Source organism: Xenopus laevis, chromosome 4S (assembly GCF_017654675.1).
Source record: "Xenopus laevis strain J_2021 chromosome 4S, Xenopus_laevis_v10.1, whole genome shotgun sequence".
NCBI lineage: Eukaryota > Metazoa > Chordata > Amphibia > Anura > Pipidae > Xenopus > Xenopus laevis.
In genome coordinates this window covers 90,307,917-90,324,609 of record NC_054378.1, presented here as the reverse complement: position 1 = coordinate 90,324,609, position 16,693 = coordinate 90,307,917, and the positions used below count along the sequence as shown (strand labels likewise).

At 36.2% G+C, this 16,693-nt stretch overlaps 1 protein-coding gene across 5 annotated transcripts in view; it reads left to right on the top strand.

Annotated features, from left to right (window-relative positions):
* Positions 1-16,693, top strand: part of LOC108715697 (DENN domain-containing protein 1B) — a 106,811-nt gene that overhangs the window by 45,674 nt on the left and 44,444 nt on the right. For 2 of the 5 annotated variants that reach the window (XM_018261089.2, XM_018261091.2), the window contains exons 6-10: positions 985-1,054; positions 3,050-3,130; positions 4,329-4,388; positions 7,960-8,013; positions 9,568-9,678. In XM_018261089.2, coding sequence (XP_018116578.1) covers positions 985-1,054; positions 3,050-3,130; positions 4,329-4,388; positions 7,960-8,013; positions 9,568-9,678 — 376 coding nt within the window. Of the gene's footprint in view, positions 1-984; positions 1,055-1,569; positions 1,705-3,049; positions 3,131-4,328; positions 4,389-7,959; positions 8,014-9,567; positions 9,679-16,693 lie in introns of those variants that run through there. The other 3 variants (XM_018261092.2, XM_018261090.2, XM_041561565.1) reach the window with 3 other exon arrangements.

The window sequence follows — 16,693 nt, the reverse complement described above, 5'->3', positions numbered from 1 at the left end:
ATAGAAAGTTTTATTAATCCAAAAAAAAAAATAACTGCTGGTAACCCTTCTGTATTTCCCTTTTAGTCGTAGCTCTGCTAAAAAAAACTCTAATCCAGTAACCCATCAACAATACATTGGATTACAATTATCATCTCTCAAAAGGTCTGTCTACTATTTGAATAAAAGTTTTTGAGAACACTTCAACAAGGATTAACAAGGCTATTTGCCATATGGTCCAAGTAGAAGCAAACATGCCTTCGGGGGGATCAAGGTAGCCTATTGCAGCTTTTGTATCCCCTGTCTGAGTCCTATAAAGCTTGTAGTAACTGCATTCCTTCTTTCATTTGTATACTCACTACTAGAAATGAAACCAAGATGTGAAAGCCTGTTTGTGGTCCAAGCCATGTTACCAATGTGTTATAATCTGTGTTTCAATTTTTTGTATGTTTGAGAGATTTTGGTATTTTTACAAGAGTAGGAAATATTTCATAAGTGAAAAGTCATATCAGAAAAGTACTGGTGAATTGTGTATATTCAAGAAAGTTGATCAGAATGTCCTGTATTGCTCGGTCCCTAGAACCCTAACCTGGATAAAATTGCAAAAATTCCAATTGCCAATAGGCATTAAATAATCTGTTTAAGAATGTTTATAATACAACTGCTGCAAACTCAGAATGAATAGGAACAGCATATGTGAAAGTGGCCCAGTGTGGAACGTGTATCATAACCCCAGCCGTTCTTCCCCAGCTTGTTTTCAGACTCTTTATTTCTGCCCATATAATATAGTCAGCCCATGACGTTTAGTGAATGATTACTTAACTATGGCTTAACAGTGGCTTTGTTTTGCCCATTTTCAGTATATATACACATATATTCACATGGACCTGCTGGATTCAGTAATAGAGACTATATAGCAATGCAGTTTATATAAGTTAAATGTTGATCTTTTAATATGCATGTATTTATTATAATAATGTGTGAACTCTGTTTTTATATTTACAGTTATCTTCCTTGGTTTGAAATTTACTACAAACTGTTAAATACCTTGGCCGACTACCTAGTGAAAGAACAGGTATTAAACATTGACATTTTGATAAAAGCAGGCAATTGTTGACTGTACGTGATCACAGGCATTGTTAGGCTGCTGGCTCCATACAGAGCTAACATGTTACCAAGGGAAGCAATGTCACGTTTGAGATGTTATTTCATTCAGTGTTTGTTAGGTAAAAAAATGCACTTCCCAAAACTTTGGGAGCCCTTGGCATCATATTTCTTTAAATGTATCCCTAAACACATAGTAGTGTGAATTGTGCCTTAAGAAGCTTCACTAAAATGTATCTGCAATAATACATGTATGTTACTAGAGTAAGATGACATAGTCTTGTTTTTAATATGCTTATTGCGTATTTTGGTTGGGATGGAGTTACAAAGATATGGAGGTGTTGTCTCATCCCTCTATAGGAAAATTATACCTATCTAGGTTCAACATGATTCCACAAAGTTTTGCTTGGGTTCAAAATTTGTTCTGTTTGTTATTTACTGATAGTTTTTTGTTCTTCAGAGCAATCGTGGTACATCTGGGGATATGGTACATGTAGCATTTATGAGAAGAAATGCTCATTATGTCTTTGTGCCACCGGAATGCAAACCAGTGGAAGGTCATTTTCAGCCTGAAAACATGCAAATATTCACTTTAGCCCTGAGAACCGTCTGTCACAAATGGTGATTTGGTTTCCATTCATTTAAATAACAGGTGGCACAAAGAGGTGTCTGTTGTTGGATGGGTCATAGGCTTTACAATGCACTCGTTTATTTTCAATTCTGCATAACACTGGTTGAGAGAGTCTCATTGTGCTCATTACTTTTCCTGATATTAACTTTGCTGATTTAAGTGGGAGGTAAATATGTTCAAAATAAGACCATGACATTGCTGCCCATTGCAACAATACTGAAACGTGCATTATTTTAGTTAAAAAAAACTTCACATATTTTTGAAGACAGGTTTATAGTGCACCTTTCATGAAATACATAGGTGGAAACTTATTATTCAGGTTTATATAGGTTAAAGGCTAAGCTTAGTATAAAAATAAAAACTGAGTAAATAGATAGGCTGTGCAAAATAAAAAATGTTTCTAATATAGTTAGTTAGCCAAAAATGTAATGTATAAAGGCTGGATTGACTGGATGTCTAACATAGTAGCCAGAACACTACTTCCTGCTTTGCAGCCATCTATTTCCACTGATTGGTTACTAGGCAGTAACCAATCAGTGACTTGAGGGAGGGTTACATGGGTCACAGCTGTTTGCTTTTGAATCTGAGCTGAATGCTAAGGATCAATTGCAAACTCACTGAACAGTTATGTTCCATGTGGCCCCCCTTAAAGGAGAATTAAAGCTTAAAGAATTAGGCTAGAAATGCTGTAAATTATTTTGTGGGCTTCTGTACCAGTCCAAGGCAACCACAGCCCTTTAGCAGTAAAGATATGTGCCTCCAAATGATGTCCCAGTATCTCCCCATCTTCTTTTCTGCTGATTCACTGCACATGCTCTGTGCTGCTGCTGTCACTTACTGAGCTTAGGGACCCACTCACAAAATACAGTTCACATATAATAGAAATGTCACAATATAAGGCTGATAAGTAATTAATATAGATCATTACTAAATAGCAGCACAGAAACCAGTGCTATTAGCATCAGAATGTAATAATCAGTCCTGTAGCATCAGCTTATATTACAGACATACCTCATTTTCTGCTGGATAATTTGCAACAACCCCTAAGCTTAGCTTCTCAACAGCTGCTCAGAGCCCACTGAGCATGTAAGCGTCACAGACACTTTCCAAGATGGTGACCCCCTGTGACAAGTTTAAAGTCCTGGATCATTGCTGCTATTGAGAAGCTGAAACTTTAGGCTTTATTTGGCATATCTGTTTACCCAGTTTTTATTTTTACACTGAACTGTTTCTTTAACAATACTATTATTAAATTGGCATAGTCATCCTTTGAAATATGATTTACAGGTTTTTTATTTTTTTATTTTCTTGTTTTACTTTCTGTTACTTCAACAGGAGAATGACCTGAATGATATGTTAAAATCCTGGTACAATCATCCAGTTCCTGAAGCACATACACCTGTCAGCCTGAGCCTGGTAGGTACCTGTCTACAAAATTATTCTAACATCCCATGTCTCATATGTTTAGAAAGCTGAGACGACATTTGGCTTTAAACAGCTCTTCTGTCTTTCATTGTAAACTGGTGTTAATTACATGGTATTAATCTTAGTCATAGGTTCAGTATGGATGTCGTTATACAGATTTCTAGTCTGATCCTATGCATTGCACAGCATCTTTGATAGTGACAGAAAAAAAAAGTTTTTATATCCTTTTGCATGAAATAGCTTTCATTCTGCTAATCCAAATGTTACTAAGTTTGAATACAATGCATTTTTAAACTTGCATGTTGATTTAAGTCAAATATCTTAACAAAAGTAACCCTTCACCTTGCTACAACCACCTAAATATTAACCTATTGTAGCATAGCAGCCTAGTGAATATCCATTGGATCATATAAGCTGCAACCATGCATATGTGTATCCTTGAGAAAGAGTAGAACAGTCCAAGAAGCACTTGCACATGCTTGACAAAGGATGTAACCCCGAAACGATGCATGCTGCAATAAATCTTAAGCAAGGTCTAACCTGCTTGCATTACCTGTGAGCCGGTGAATATTTGTCGCTCCTTGAGAAAGAGCACGGTTGGTGTTTGAAACGTCAGATTTTTTTCAATAAAACACATAAAAACATGTACATGGCCTTGAATTTTAGGCATTTTTCTACCTGAATGGGATGATGTTATATGGCTGATGGTACATGGAGTGCTTTTCAGCCACCTGAAATGTACAGAAAATCACTGCCTGACAACTTCCACTGGCTTGACTGGCTAATGCCCGACAGCTGTGTTTTGAGGTACGGTAATTTTGAGAAAGCCGAAAAGCACTCTGTGTGCCACCAGCCTAAAGGCATTAACAAGATATGTATATGTATGTATAATTTTATTTGTGAAGTGCTGTTAAGGAGCATACATGGTATGTATACATGGGGGAGACAAATCACATAATAAATATATACAGGATCATAGGACAAATAGCTTAAGAGCTATGACTTAAGTGCTATAGCTTAAGTGCTATGACTAAAGAAGGAGATATTGATTGAAAAGCTAGTAAAGAGATCCTAACAGTTATGGTCATACTTAACCACTGAAACTTGCATCACACAGGTATTAATAACCATAGGCCTAAATACATTGCTTTACTGATGTACTAGCAGACTTTCTGTTTCTTATTACAAGAACCAACAGCTGTTTATTTCAAGTGAACCTGTTTTAAAAAAACAGCCCTCTCCTTTGTTGGTAAGTTGCAGGTTTGGGTGAGTTTTATTGTTAAGAGAACAATCTTCTGCTCTAAAGATAAACACAAATACAACTTCTTCCATTTGTTTTGTTTTTAATTCTACAATAACTCACTACTGTATGCCACAATTTTTTGGTGATAACATAATAAATTAATATTTCCTCTTCATATATATTATCCATTTTTTAAAATATTCAATTATTCCTTCAAACAGAAGCAGACCCATCATTTAGCCTGGTGTTGTAACTAATACTATATTCACACAATTATTTCACCATTGCATCTCGCCAAGATGGGAATATCATCTAAACATGCACAAGCCAACTGTTTTCATCATTATAAATGCATAAATGGTGTATTAAAAGGTGTGTTACCTTTAAAAAAGGAACCAATGCAAGAGTTTCTATGCTAGCCTCATGATGAAACAACTACAATTTTGGCATGAGACCTAGGCTTGGAACCTGTACTTTTACGGTAAGTCATGCTGTAATTTGGCAAATTTGGAGAAATAATTAAATGACTCCCTCATATTTTTTATCTCCCAGAACTACAAGGATGTAATGAAAGGAGAGAAAAGCAGTGAACCTGTGTGATTCTGATTGCAGTTATTTGGGTTGATATAACATGCTAAATGTTTTGGTCTGTTTGTGTTGAAGGAGTCCACCTACTTTTGGTAATGATAGTAAAAGGGTACAGGTATGGGATCCATTATCTGGAAACTCCTTATCCAGAAATTACTGAAAGGTTGTCTCCCATAGACTCTATTAAAATCATACAATCCAAATGTTTAAAAATATATACTTTATCTCTGTTATAATAAAACAGTACCTTGTACTTGGTCCCAACTAAGATATAATTAATCCTTGGAAGCAAAACCAGCCTGTTGGGGTTATTTAATGTTTACATGAGTCTCTAGTAGACTTAAAGAGATACTTGGGGTCATCTATTAAGTTCACACAGTGCATATTTTTTCACAAAAGGTTGTATTGCCCATGTTTTTTCTTGAACGCTAATATATTGCACTGCTCTGCCCGTCTTTCTGGTTTTTGCGAATTCGCATTGTGAATAAATTTTAGCGAATGGCACGCAAATGAGATGGTAGTTTGCTCGATAGCACCCAATGTGCAATGGTTGTTGTGTGCAAAAATAGCGTTGACAGTAACTTAAATTCACACTTTGCAAAACTGTTTTGCGAATATTCAGCCGCAGAGTGTGCGCATAAATATTCGCAATTTGTGATTTTTGACATATTTAAAAAAGCTCTTATAGACATTCACAATGTTAAAAAAAAATTCGCAATTCTGTTTGCACCACACTTATTCAGCTTTATAAAAATAACCATGCGCAGGGCAAATATATTCACTTTGTGAACCAATCTGCCTTGTGCGAAGTTTATAAATGACCCCCACTGAAACCAGAAATTTAACCTTTTATACATCTACCATAAAATTTACTTTGCATGCTTCTTATAATTTTGCCATAAAGTATTTGCCCAAGCATGACCTATAGGTAACTTTTAATGTAAATTCATATTTTAAAAAGTAGTTTTTTAGTGTCTGTATCACTTTAAGGTATGAAGATCCAAATTACCAAATAATCTGTTATCCGGAAAATGCCAGGCCCGAGCATTCTGGATAACAGGTCCCATACCTGTACTTCCATTTGGTGTAGAGCTAAAGATTGATCATAATTCTGATTGAACTTATGGGGAAAAAAATTGTAAATGGCACAAGTACAATAAAATGGGTGCAAACCAAAATGTATTTTATGTCTTTTATCCAATTTTATCTATTTTGCCATGCAAGTGAAGTGAACAGGTAAAAAAAAAAAACAGCATAAAGATGCAATCATTCCATAAGGGGTACCAGCAGTTTTATGCACTAACCCCACTTACCACATTCACCCATGTGTCTTCTTAAAGGGGAACTGTACTGATTCCAGTACAAACAAAATCTAACAATAACTGCCTTTTGCACAAATCCTGCATGTAGAGAGACATGATTTCTGATGATTTTAATAGAGTGAGCTCTAATACATATTCTAGGCAAAAGGAGCCCCCCTATAAAATATATTGGATCTGTCAGTGAATATCTAACACCCAACTCCTGAAAGAAGACAGAATGAGGAGAAACAGATGTTGAGAGAGTAATAGTGAAGATAAACTTGATTATTTTAGAAACAGTACAGAATTTTTAATTGATTGTATTTAGAAAGTTTCTTATTTCAGTATGCTGCAGCTTATATTAAATTTTCATTTTCACGATAGTTCCTCTTTAGGGTTCTTGGGTATTTTGACTACCACTGTGCTCAGAATTAGAATAATCCTCTTGTGTGGCAGCGCTCCGCAAGGATGCTCAGGGAAAGACAACAGAAAGAAAATGATGGGAATATAGTGTAGTAGATTATATCCAATTTGGCCACCTCTTTGTGTGAGTAGTTAATTTTTTGTGAAACCCACTCTAGCATTCACCATAGTTTCTAGGGGGTCATCATCAGGGCAAAATGGGTACTCACAAACGTTTAAGATTATTTTGTGCCTATCTGGGGATACTGTTATCCTTGTTATGCGAAATTCAATCCGGATATGCTATGAGAGATGTGCTTCATATAGTGTAAAAACGTTTTTTTAATAAATAATCATAAATTAAAAGTTACACTCACATGCAAAATGGGCACTTAGCAGTTGTTTTCAGTTTCCAAGCGTCTCTACCCGATCCGTTGTGTTGGGGGTTGTGTTTGTTGAAGCTGGCTTATTCCCCCCCTCAGATTTTAAAAGCATTTGAATTTTTCACCCGTTGGAGAGCGGGATAGAAACAGCTACAGGGAGGAACTTCTGGAAACCTTTTTCTTTCATCATACATAAATGTGTGGGAAATGCTGTGCCCATGACAAACCTGATGGTGACAGGTTGACTGATGGTCATAATTTACTTTGACTGATTTTAACATGTAAAACCATTTAATCAGAAGAATAGAAACATTAAGAAACAATCATCTGTTGGGTCAATATGTTTGTGTCTCCCCTCACTGGGGGTTTATTGACCCTACAACAAACTGTTTATTAGCACGGTAGCTCTCTGTAAAGAGTTAAGATATGTAGTGGATTAAAGGACATCTTTGGTTAGGCTCTAATGAGGGGTGGAAGCTATTTGTACATATCCTAGAGTAAATGTGTGATATATATGTAGCATCATTTGCAATTAACATATTTTTTTACTATTATGGTAGAGCAAAAAGAGCATTGGGAAGTAAGGAGTAAAAATAGACGTAACCACACATTCTTATTGACATTTTATAAAGCACTCACATTTTTATTACACAGACTTCCATTCCTCCTGTCAAGTTTGTCTTGTGAAGCTGTCTTTTCTCTCCTGCATCTTCTCTCTGGTTACAATCAAACGAGGGTGTTCGTTATTCTCTTCTGTCAGTCATTGTAGTAATAATTGTGCATACATATACCATAAAACTCATTAATCCTATTATTCCCCCTCCTCTCTCCAAACTACCAATTAAGATCCTTATTAAATCCTAATTAACCTGTGTTATATTTTCCACCCTACTCTTCTCCTAGCACTCGTATTTCATTACTCCTGACGTAACTGGACTGCCGACAATCCCAGAAAGTGTATGTATCTAATTGGGTTTTAACCGCTTTTCTGTTTTCCCTGAAAGAGTCTGTTCACTTGTTAACTTAATCACTATGTGCTATCTGTTTTGTATTAAATGAGAGAGCCAGCATGTGTTAAAGAAAGGCCCAATAAAGGCCTAAGCACAGTGGTGCCTGTGTGCGTGACTTTATTAAATGACCAGATATGGTAAAGAAATGATTTTCTTCATTTCTTGCAATTTCTATTTTAACTCATTAAGTTCCTAAAAGCATTGCACGTGAGATTGATGTTTCAAGACTTAGTGGGTTATTTACCGATGTCCGTTTTTTTCTGGTGTGAGTTTTAGAGGGGAAAATATCAAAAAATTGCATTGTCTCTAAACCATAACCTGTTGCTTATCAGTAGTTTAGACCTTTAAAAACATATATTAAAAGGATTCAAATTCTGTTTGGCTGAACACTCAGAGTTATTTACTAAAGTCCGATTTCTTTTCTTTTTTAAAGGAGAAAAACACCATTTTGTTCTTGGAAACAAAAATCTAATTTTTCAAAATGTATTAAACCCAGATGCTAAAAGTCCAATTAAAAAGTACTCAGTCTCAAACCTGCCGAGTTCATGTAGAAGTCAATGGTAGATGTCCCTTTTACAATTGGAAGATATCATAATTGTCACTGGGTTTCGTACAAAAATCTGAATAATTTGTGGTTTTCAGGCGATAATCCAAAAAATTCTTCGGGTGTCAAATTCAGACTTTTTCATGATTTTAGCGGGTCTTCTACCGCATCAGATTTTTTCCAGTAAATTTATTGAGAAATACGGTAAAAATGTGGGTGGGAGTTTGGTTTTACAAAAATAATGAGAAATTTTTGGATTTAAGTAACTAACCCCTTTAATGTATGGATGGTTACAAATTCACAGTTTCTCAAATAGCTTTAAAGCAACTTTTAGCAGAAACATCACAGAATATAGATGTATAATACATTTTTCTTTAATTTTCTTAAAAGGATGTTGCACCTGGGCCCTTAGCATTGCCAAGTTTGGCCCTTTTATCCCAAACCTTTTATCATTCAGCTTTGTATGCAAACATCTACCAATCAAGCTTGTCTGCATTTTCTAATGGTCTAGTCATTGTGGGTGATTGCAAAAACATCTGATTGGGGCCTTTAATGGGCAGTTTGGGCTAAGGTCCAGCTATGTGGTATGACATTTACTTATAATATTACTTGGAATCTAGTTTGTCAGCTTGTAGTTTTCATATTTGTATCATAGTCATTTCTGTTTTAGGGCCCCTAAAAGCTAAAATAATTTTATATCTATTGTTATCATCAAGCTGATATACTGCCTCTTAGGAACAGAAATCCTACACATCCTTTTGTCACATGTTGCACCACCACTCCTGGGGCAATCAGATGAGATGGTGCCCAGTAGGCAAGCATTAGTTCTCTAAAGGGCTTTGGCATGGTGCTACAGGGAATTGGGCTACTGTACCAATAAGATTAAAAGCAGTACAATTGTATAACTGCCATTAATTGTATGTAATTAATGATCTTTGTGTTTTCTCCCATTCACAGAGGAACCTGACAGAATATTTTGTGGCGGTGGACGTGAATAATATGCTTCAGATCTATGCAAGCATGCTACATGAACGCAGGATCATTTTTACCTCCAGAAAATTAAGCACTGTAAGAAAATATTTTTTTATAATTAAAAGAATTGGAATAACTTTCAGTAGATATGCTTCATACAGGAAACATTCTATGCTGTTGCCATGTGAAACCTAATATTCACCTGTGTTCTTTTTTTCCTCAATACCCACCTGCTTGCCATCTCTTAAAATATAAAGAACCTGACTTATATACAAGGAGATTTTTAAATACATTAAGTAAAGTTAATTATTTTATTTTTCTCCTTCTTTTTGTGTTTATCGAGTGTTCTTAAAGCTTTTCATTTCACTGGTTACAAGGAACTCTTGAGCAGTATAATGATGATTCTGATTATTCACACATGCTGAAAGCAGAGATAGACCAAGTGAAGAGCTACTTACAATAGGTGTCTGCATCACCTGGGTACAGAAAGATATTTCTCTGTGAACAAAGAGGGATCTTTATGAAGTGTGTTCTGCACACCCCTGTTCACTCTCTCAACCCCTCCTTTAGATTTAGTCTATACCTTTATCACACAAACATGTCAAGTATATATGTCCCTGAATTTTAAATCTCTTTTAACCCTTTGTACTGATTATGACATCCATACTGTATTTTCATTAGCAACCTTTATTGAAACGTGTGTGTGTTCGTTTTTGGTGGTTGTTCTCAAGACAATATCTGCTTGGCATTTGCAGAGGTTATATATAAACATACACACACACACACACACACACACGTCCTCTACAATATACACTATAGACTTTGATGTTCTACTCCAAAGCTGCCAAATGCTGCAATTTTATTAGTCACATAGTTTAATGTGACTGTACTCCCAATAGTTGGTAAATCCACTTTGCAGACAATAGACTGCCAAATAGCCAAGCTCATCACCTTTGAAAGTATATGGTTTATCGTTTTCATTAATGCACTCTGATTCTATGGAATGACGCAGTTTCATTGGTCAGATGATAGCCATTTGGTTTGGTGTAAACATAGCAGACTAAAGCTCAGCTAGGGATATGTTTTGTCCTTTACCACACGTTGCCCTGCTGAGTTCTTCTCTAATACTATGGACTAGCGCAAGCTCATTGATCATACTGGAAGCATGTGATTTTGGGGTCAGTGGATGGCACATTGAAACTCAACACCTTTGAAATCCCATAGGTGAATGTTATGTCACTTGCTAAAATACACTGCTCTATGGTGTGGCACAATTTGTTTAGTCAGATTGCAGGAATGAATTCTGTAGTTTTATGATGCTATGAAATTGTGCAGTCTGAAATGTGATTGGACCAGGATTGGGGTTCTTACAGAAGTGCACTCATCCCTTTACTTTTTCAGGGGCACAGTTTCACTTTGATTGTCTGCCTCTATATGCTATAGGACAAAGAGACTAACCCCCGTATGTAATAAAAGGCACACAATTTGCCCAGGAGCAGCAACGCATAGCGACCAATAAGATATTTGCTTTTAAAAAGGTGAACAGTAAATTCTACCTGCTGATTGGTTGCTATGGGTTATTGCTCCTGGACAAACTTAGTGCCTTTTATTACGTAACCCCCTAAGATTTTAAACTTCCCCCAACCCTACCTTTTGGTAGGTTGCCTAGAGTAGAATTAAATACTATTGCCCATATTAATGATTACAAACCTCTAATGAGAGGTCAGAAATGGGAAGATGACCCAACTGAACACTAAAAAATAATCCCAAAATCTGAAAGGAGGAAAACATTTTTATTTAGTATAATAATTATTGTAAATAATAGTATAAAAAAGTAGGACTTTGATAGGTCCTGTCACAGTCTTTTGTTGTAAATGTGCTGCTGTGATTAACAGTGATCTCATCTGCAAGAATATAAGTACATTTACAATATAATACCCATAATATAGCTCATTGTATTTTATCTACCAGTGTTGTTATAAAATACATAAGGTTAATTCAGATGGCTGTTGACCAACAGCCTCATTCAGTCCTTGGGGTGGCAAACCATGCGTTTTGTGCAGGTGGACTATCCATTCAGTTGCTGATAAGGGTCAAATGTTATTCATGGTTTCCTACACATCTAACATCTGAAAACAAAAAAACTGCAACTCTTCAACAAACAGATATGATCTATAAATATATGTTTTTTTTGGAGCTAGAACAATAACTGCAATTTTTTTTGTTGTTGTTCAATTTGCCATAAAGAGACATATTTATTTCCCCATCAGTAAAGTAGCAGAGTAATCCTCAAGAAAGAGACAGCAGAGCAGAACTACACAACTATTGATCGTGAAAGTGGGGAAAGATTTTGCAAGAGAAAATATTTTGCTGGCGTCTTTCTGGAGCAAAGAATGTCCCATTTTTTTCTCCTCATGCATTCCTTCTGAAGGAGTGAATTGTGCTTATCTGGATTGTGTGTGTGTGCCTGTGAGGCAGGCTTGATATGATTCACCTTCACAGGATGCCAGTCTGCAAGTTATAGTTTTATCTGAACAAGAAAGGCTGATATACAAAAGTAGGACATCTGTAAAGTGCCCTGCTGTAACCCAACACAAAACTATTTCTATATATCTTATTTTGCTAAGGGCTGTAAATCTCCACTTGATAGAGGATTTGGGGAGAGAAACACAGGAAACAGCCCACATAGCTAACTGGCATTAACAATTACAAGTAAATATAACCCTGCACCTTTCAGACAATCTTATCAAGAAATAACTTGAATCTTTATGACCGTGATTAGTATACTTTGTAAAACCAGGATTTTTTCTCACCCCAAAGTTACAGTAACACTTTTTTTGACTACAAAAACGTATATTTTTAATGCAGGTTTTTTAAGCAATATGAAGTGCAACATTATTTTTTTAAATCTGATTTTCAAGTGGATATTAGGCCCAAAGAAGATATGTTATTATTGTTGAGATATGTAACATTGCAAATTATTTATAACTCTATACATGTGTTAATAAATGTATCCTGTGCATTTGTATATTGCTCTTAATCTAACCCCTTGGGTTAAGGCCATTTCATATGGTTGTTATCTATATGTGTAAATATGGAGCTGCCATATTGCATACCGCTGCAAATATAAGGCCTATGGCTCAAGCAGTTATTCTCGTTCTGTACATGCTCAGACTGTAAAGGCACTGCCTTTTGAGAGAAGCTGCAAAAAAACCAAAAAAAACCGGAGGGTGCCATTTGGTTAGGAACTCCTTTGACTAAAATTGCTAACCCTTTTCCACAGTATGACACAATTCTTATCTAACAAATACAGTGCCCTGGGATACTTTGTTGCAGAAAACTTTTGGTATGCGTAAACTTGTCCCATAAGCTTGGTGTATGTCCAGTGCATTAACGTTCAATTCACAATCAAAGTACTTTATTGCGCATGCCAAGGAATAACTGTGACGAGTCTAAACATGAACTTCGCAAGAAAGGACCCTGGGCTGATATGTTTATTAAAGAAGTGGAGTGCCAGCCTGGGGTGCAAAGCCAGAGACTATGACACCCCAGTGATTTTTATTTTTGTTGACTTAATCCCTCAGTGGTTCCATAGCATCGGCGGCGAATTTTTCGCAAAACAAAATGGCTCAGACTCGCACGTCCTTATCTGTGGCACTATTTAAAATATTAGCTGCAGGAGCACCAGAATCAACCATCAAATCTACTTGGAGAAATGCAAAGCTGGTCAGTAAAATAATAGGAATAACCATTGTCATTGTCACGTGTCTCATAGAGAACACAATTTCAGAGTTGGATTTATTATTCAGCAAAATGAGAGCGTTAGTTAAGGATATGAATATTTTTGCAAGGAGCTGCACCATAGCCGTTAGGATTATTTATTTCTCTACCTGCAGAACACCTCACTGCTTAAACTTTTTTAATGCACAGTATAGTATAAGGCTTGTCTCATTATTTTTCATTACTTCATCCAAGACACTTTCAACATTTCTCTGAGCAGCCTGAAACCACTACCCTTTTCTCACTTCCCTCTGGCCTAAGCTTCAGCTGCAGAGTTCTGTATTATGAGGAATAAAGTGCAGTCATTTTACATTCTGAATAAGTTATGCAGGGCACACAAGAATCATCACAGAAAGGCACACACATCTCATGCACACACACAACACAGGAATAAATCATGGTTGTACAAGAAGGCATCAGTTGCCCTTTGCCTGTCTCAAAGCCTTCAACGAGCCGGATCCCTGTTTTGGAGTTGTGTTGGATCCTCTCGACCCACCCAGGCGTAGGCAATCCTGTCATATGCTTGTACAATTGCTCCCCCTCAGCATGCATCCCATAACCAGCCAAACCAGGCCTTACTGGCTTGCTCCTGACACAGGACTCGGTCCAGTGCTGTTTGTGATATGTTAACTAGAGTGTGTCTGATAATGTTGGCGTCTACAGGATTCTTCAGCTTTCCAGGGAGTCTACAAATGAAGGAGTTAACCTAGACCTTTCAGGAGAAATGCCAGACCTCCCATTTAAAAGAAAACATTTATGGAAATGCCTTACTTTTTTAGAACTGGGTATATTACAACCCTGCAGTATGAACATTTGTAAGGGATGTCTATCAAATGTTTGGTTGACAGGCAGATATTTTAACCAAAAAGCCACAAAATAAACAACCAACAAGTGTCCTCAATCACTATAATTAGCATTTGCATCTTTGCTCTATCAATATAAAATTACTTAAAAGCATGCTTTATAGATGGATTAAACCTACCAGGCATCTAGCAATGCATCTTTCTTAACATGCAAGAAATAAGTAAGGACATGATTTTTAGATACTTTTGGAAATTTGCATATTTGCATATAACCTTTATTATGAGGTTTAGTTTTCTTAATTAAAGTGGACCTGTCACCCAGACACAAAAATCTGTATAATAAAAGTCCTTTTCAAACTAAACATGAAATCCAATTTCACTTTCCATTCAGCACTTCCTAGATGTCACTGCTCTCCACACATTCCCCCGTTCTCTTTACCATTTAATTGTGTAACCAGGGCATGGGGATGGACATCGGGTCCCCTATTCTGGTGCACAAACAAGATTCTGAGATGATACAAGGCTTGTCTTAATAACAGTGTCCACAAAATGGCTGCTGCCTGCTTGCTATAATTTTGAAATGCCAGACTGAAGGAAGAAAGATTCAAATAATTTATATAGTGTAATTAAAGTTAATTTTTCTTGAATAATGTTATAAAATAAGATTTTGAATAATTTTTTTGGGTGACAGGTCCCCTTTAAAAACCATAACAACTGGAAACATATTGAGTCTGTACATGTGTTTAAAACTTTTGTTGAGTTACAGTAGCTGAATTCATTCGGTTCCACTGGTAAATATGCAGTTGTCTCATGTATAGACATGGAGCCTATAGTCCATGTATGAATTCTAATTAAACAAACAGAAACATAGGAAAATAATAAAGAATTGTTATGACATCAATATAAACGGCTAAAAATCAATTTAATAAAACAGTATACTATAGATAAAGGCATTGCAGTTTTTCAAAGAATGCTGGGTAATGGGTTTTTCCAAGTACTGAAAGTGTTCCTGTAATGCCATGCAAAATAGCAGTCCTTTCCTGTTGATTTTTAATCATGCACACAGTAGCTTAACTGTAAAAGCCCCATCAACACTTAATACCAGAAGTACAGTGAAAAAGTGGCTTTAAAATAGACTGCCTATTTTTAAAGCTCGTACAATGGCAGGCTTCCTTTTTGTGTAGTTTTGTGCAAAAAAGGTTCCATTCTGTGTGCGAAAGCTTCCATTTGCATTAAAAATAACACAAATTTTTATGCCACATTGGCTTATACCATTAGAATCAATGGTACAAGTGCAACCGTAAGAAAAAATGGCAGTGATACCAAATAAAATGTTTATGAATATAGTAGCATCCTTGAGGGGCAGATTTATCAAGGGTTGAATTTCGAGGGTTAATAAACCCTCAAATTCGACCCTCGAAGTAAAATCCTTCGAATTTGAATATCGAATTCAAAGGATTTTAGCGCAAATGCTTCGATCGAACGATAAAATCCTTCGAATCGAACGATTTTAAGCGATTGATCGAATGATTTTTATTCGAAAAAAAAAAAAAAAAAGCTTAGAAAAGTGCTGGGGATGGTCCCCATAGGCTTACATTGCACCTCGGTAGGTAGTGGCAAAGTATGAAGTCGAAGTATTTTTTTAAAGAGACAGTACTTCGACTATCGAATGGTTGAATAGTCGAACGATTTTTACTTGGAATCATTCGATTCGATCAATTCGATGGTCGAAGTACCCAAAAAAATACTTGAAACCCGAATTTTTTCCAGCCTTCAAAACATTTAGTTTAAACTATTCATAACATGTACTATTTATAAAATTTCAACACAGGGAGGCAATTTTTCCATTTTTGAGTTCAAGGGAAAAAAATATGAATGTGAGAAAAAACTACAATAAAAGGCTTGTCTTTTTCCCCTAGAATTGCAAAAACTTAGATTCTGGATTTTCTGGATTTTCTGGAGGCCTGCTATTTATGCTGGTATTCTGAAGGAATTGATACATTGCAGGAAAAAAAAACAGCTATTTTCTTCCTTATTCTCTCAGTTTGTATTTGGGATTAGGAAATGAGCTCTTTGGAATAGGCTTTAAATGAATAATGGCACATGGAGAGATTTCAACCACTTTATGCTTTGCGTTTCATATTAGCCCCACACAGGTCCTAAATGCCCAATATTGGCCACTATTATAGCTGGTTTCAGGCACTTGCCTGAATAATGAATAGTAATTTCTGGGTTTTTACCCAAGGGTTTTTTGACTTTTCAAAAAGTGACGCCCGAAGCGATTGGAATCACCCAGTGTGACATTGCTGTTGGACTTTACAACAGTAGCTCTCAGCATTTATTCTAGATATCATATCTCCCAACTGTCCTGATTTTTGTGGGACAGTCCCAATTTTTACAGCTCAACCCGCAGTCCCAGATTGTTACTGAAATGTCCCAAATTTCTCTTAGATCTCCTGCACTGAACAGCCAGAAAAAGATACAAAGTTTCTAACTTAATTGGCTTTTGGCAGAGAGCCCAGAATACA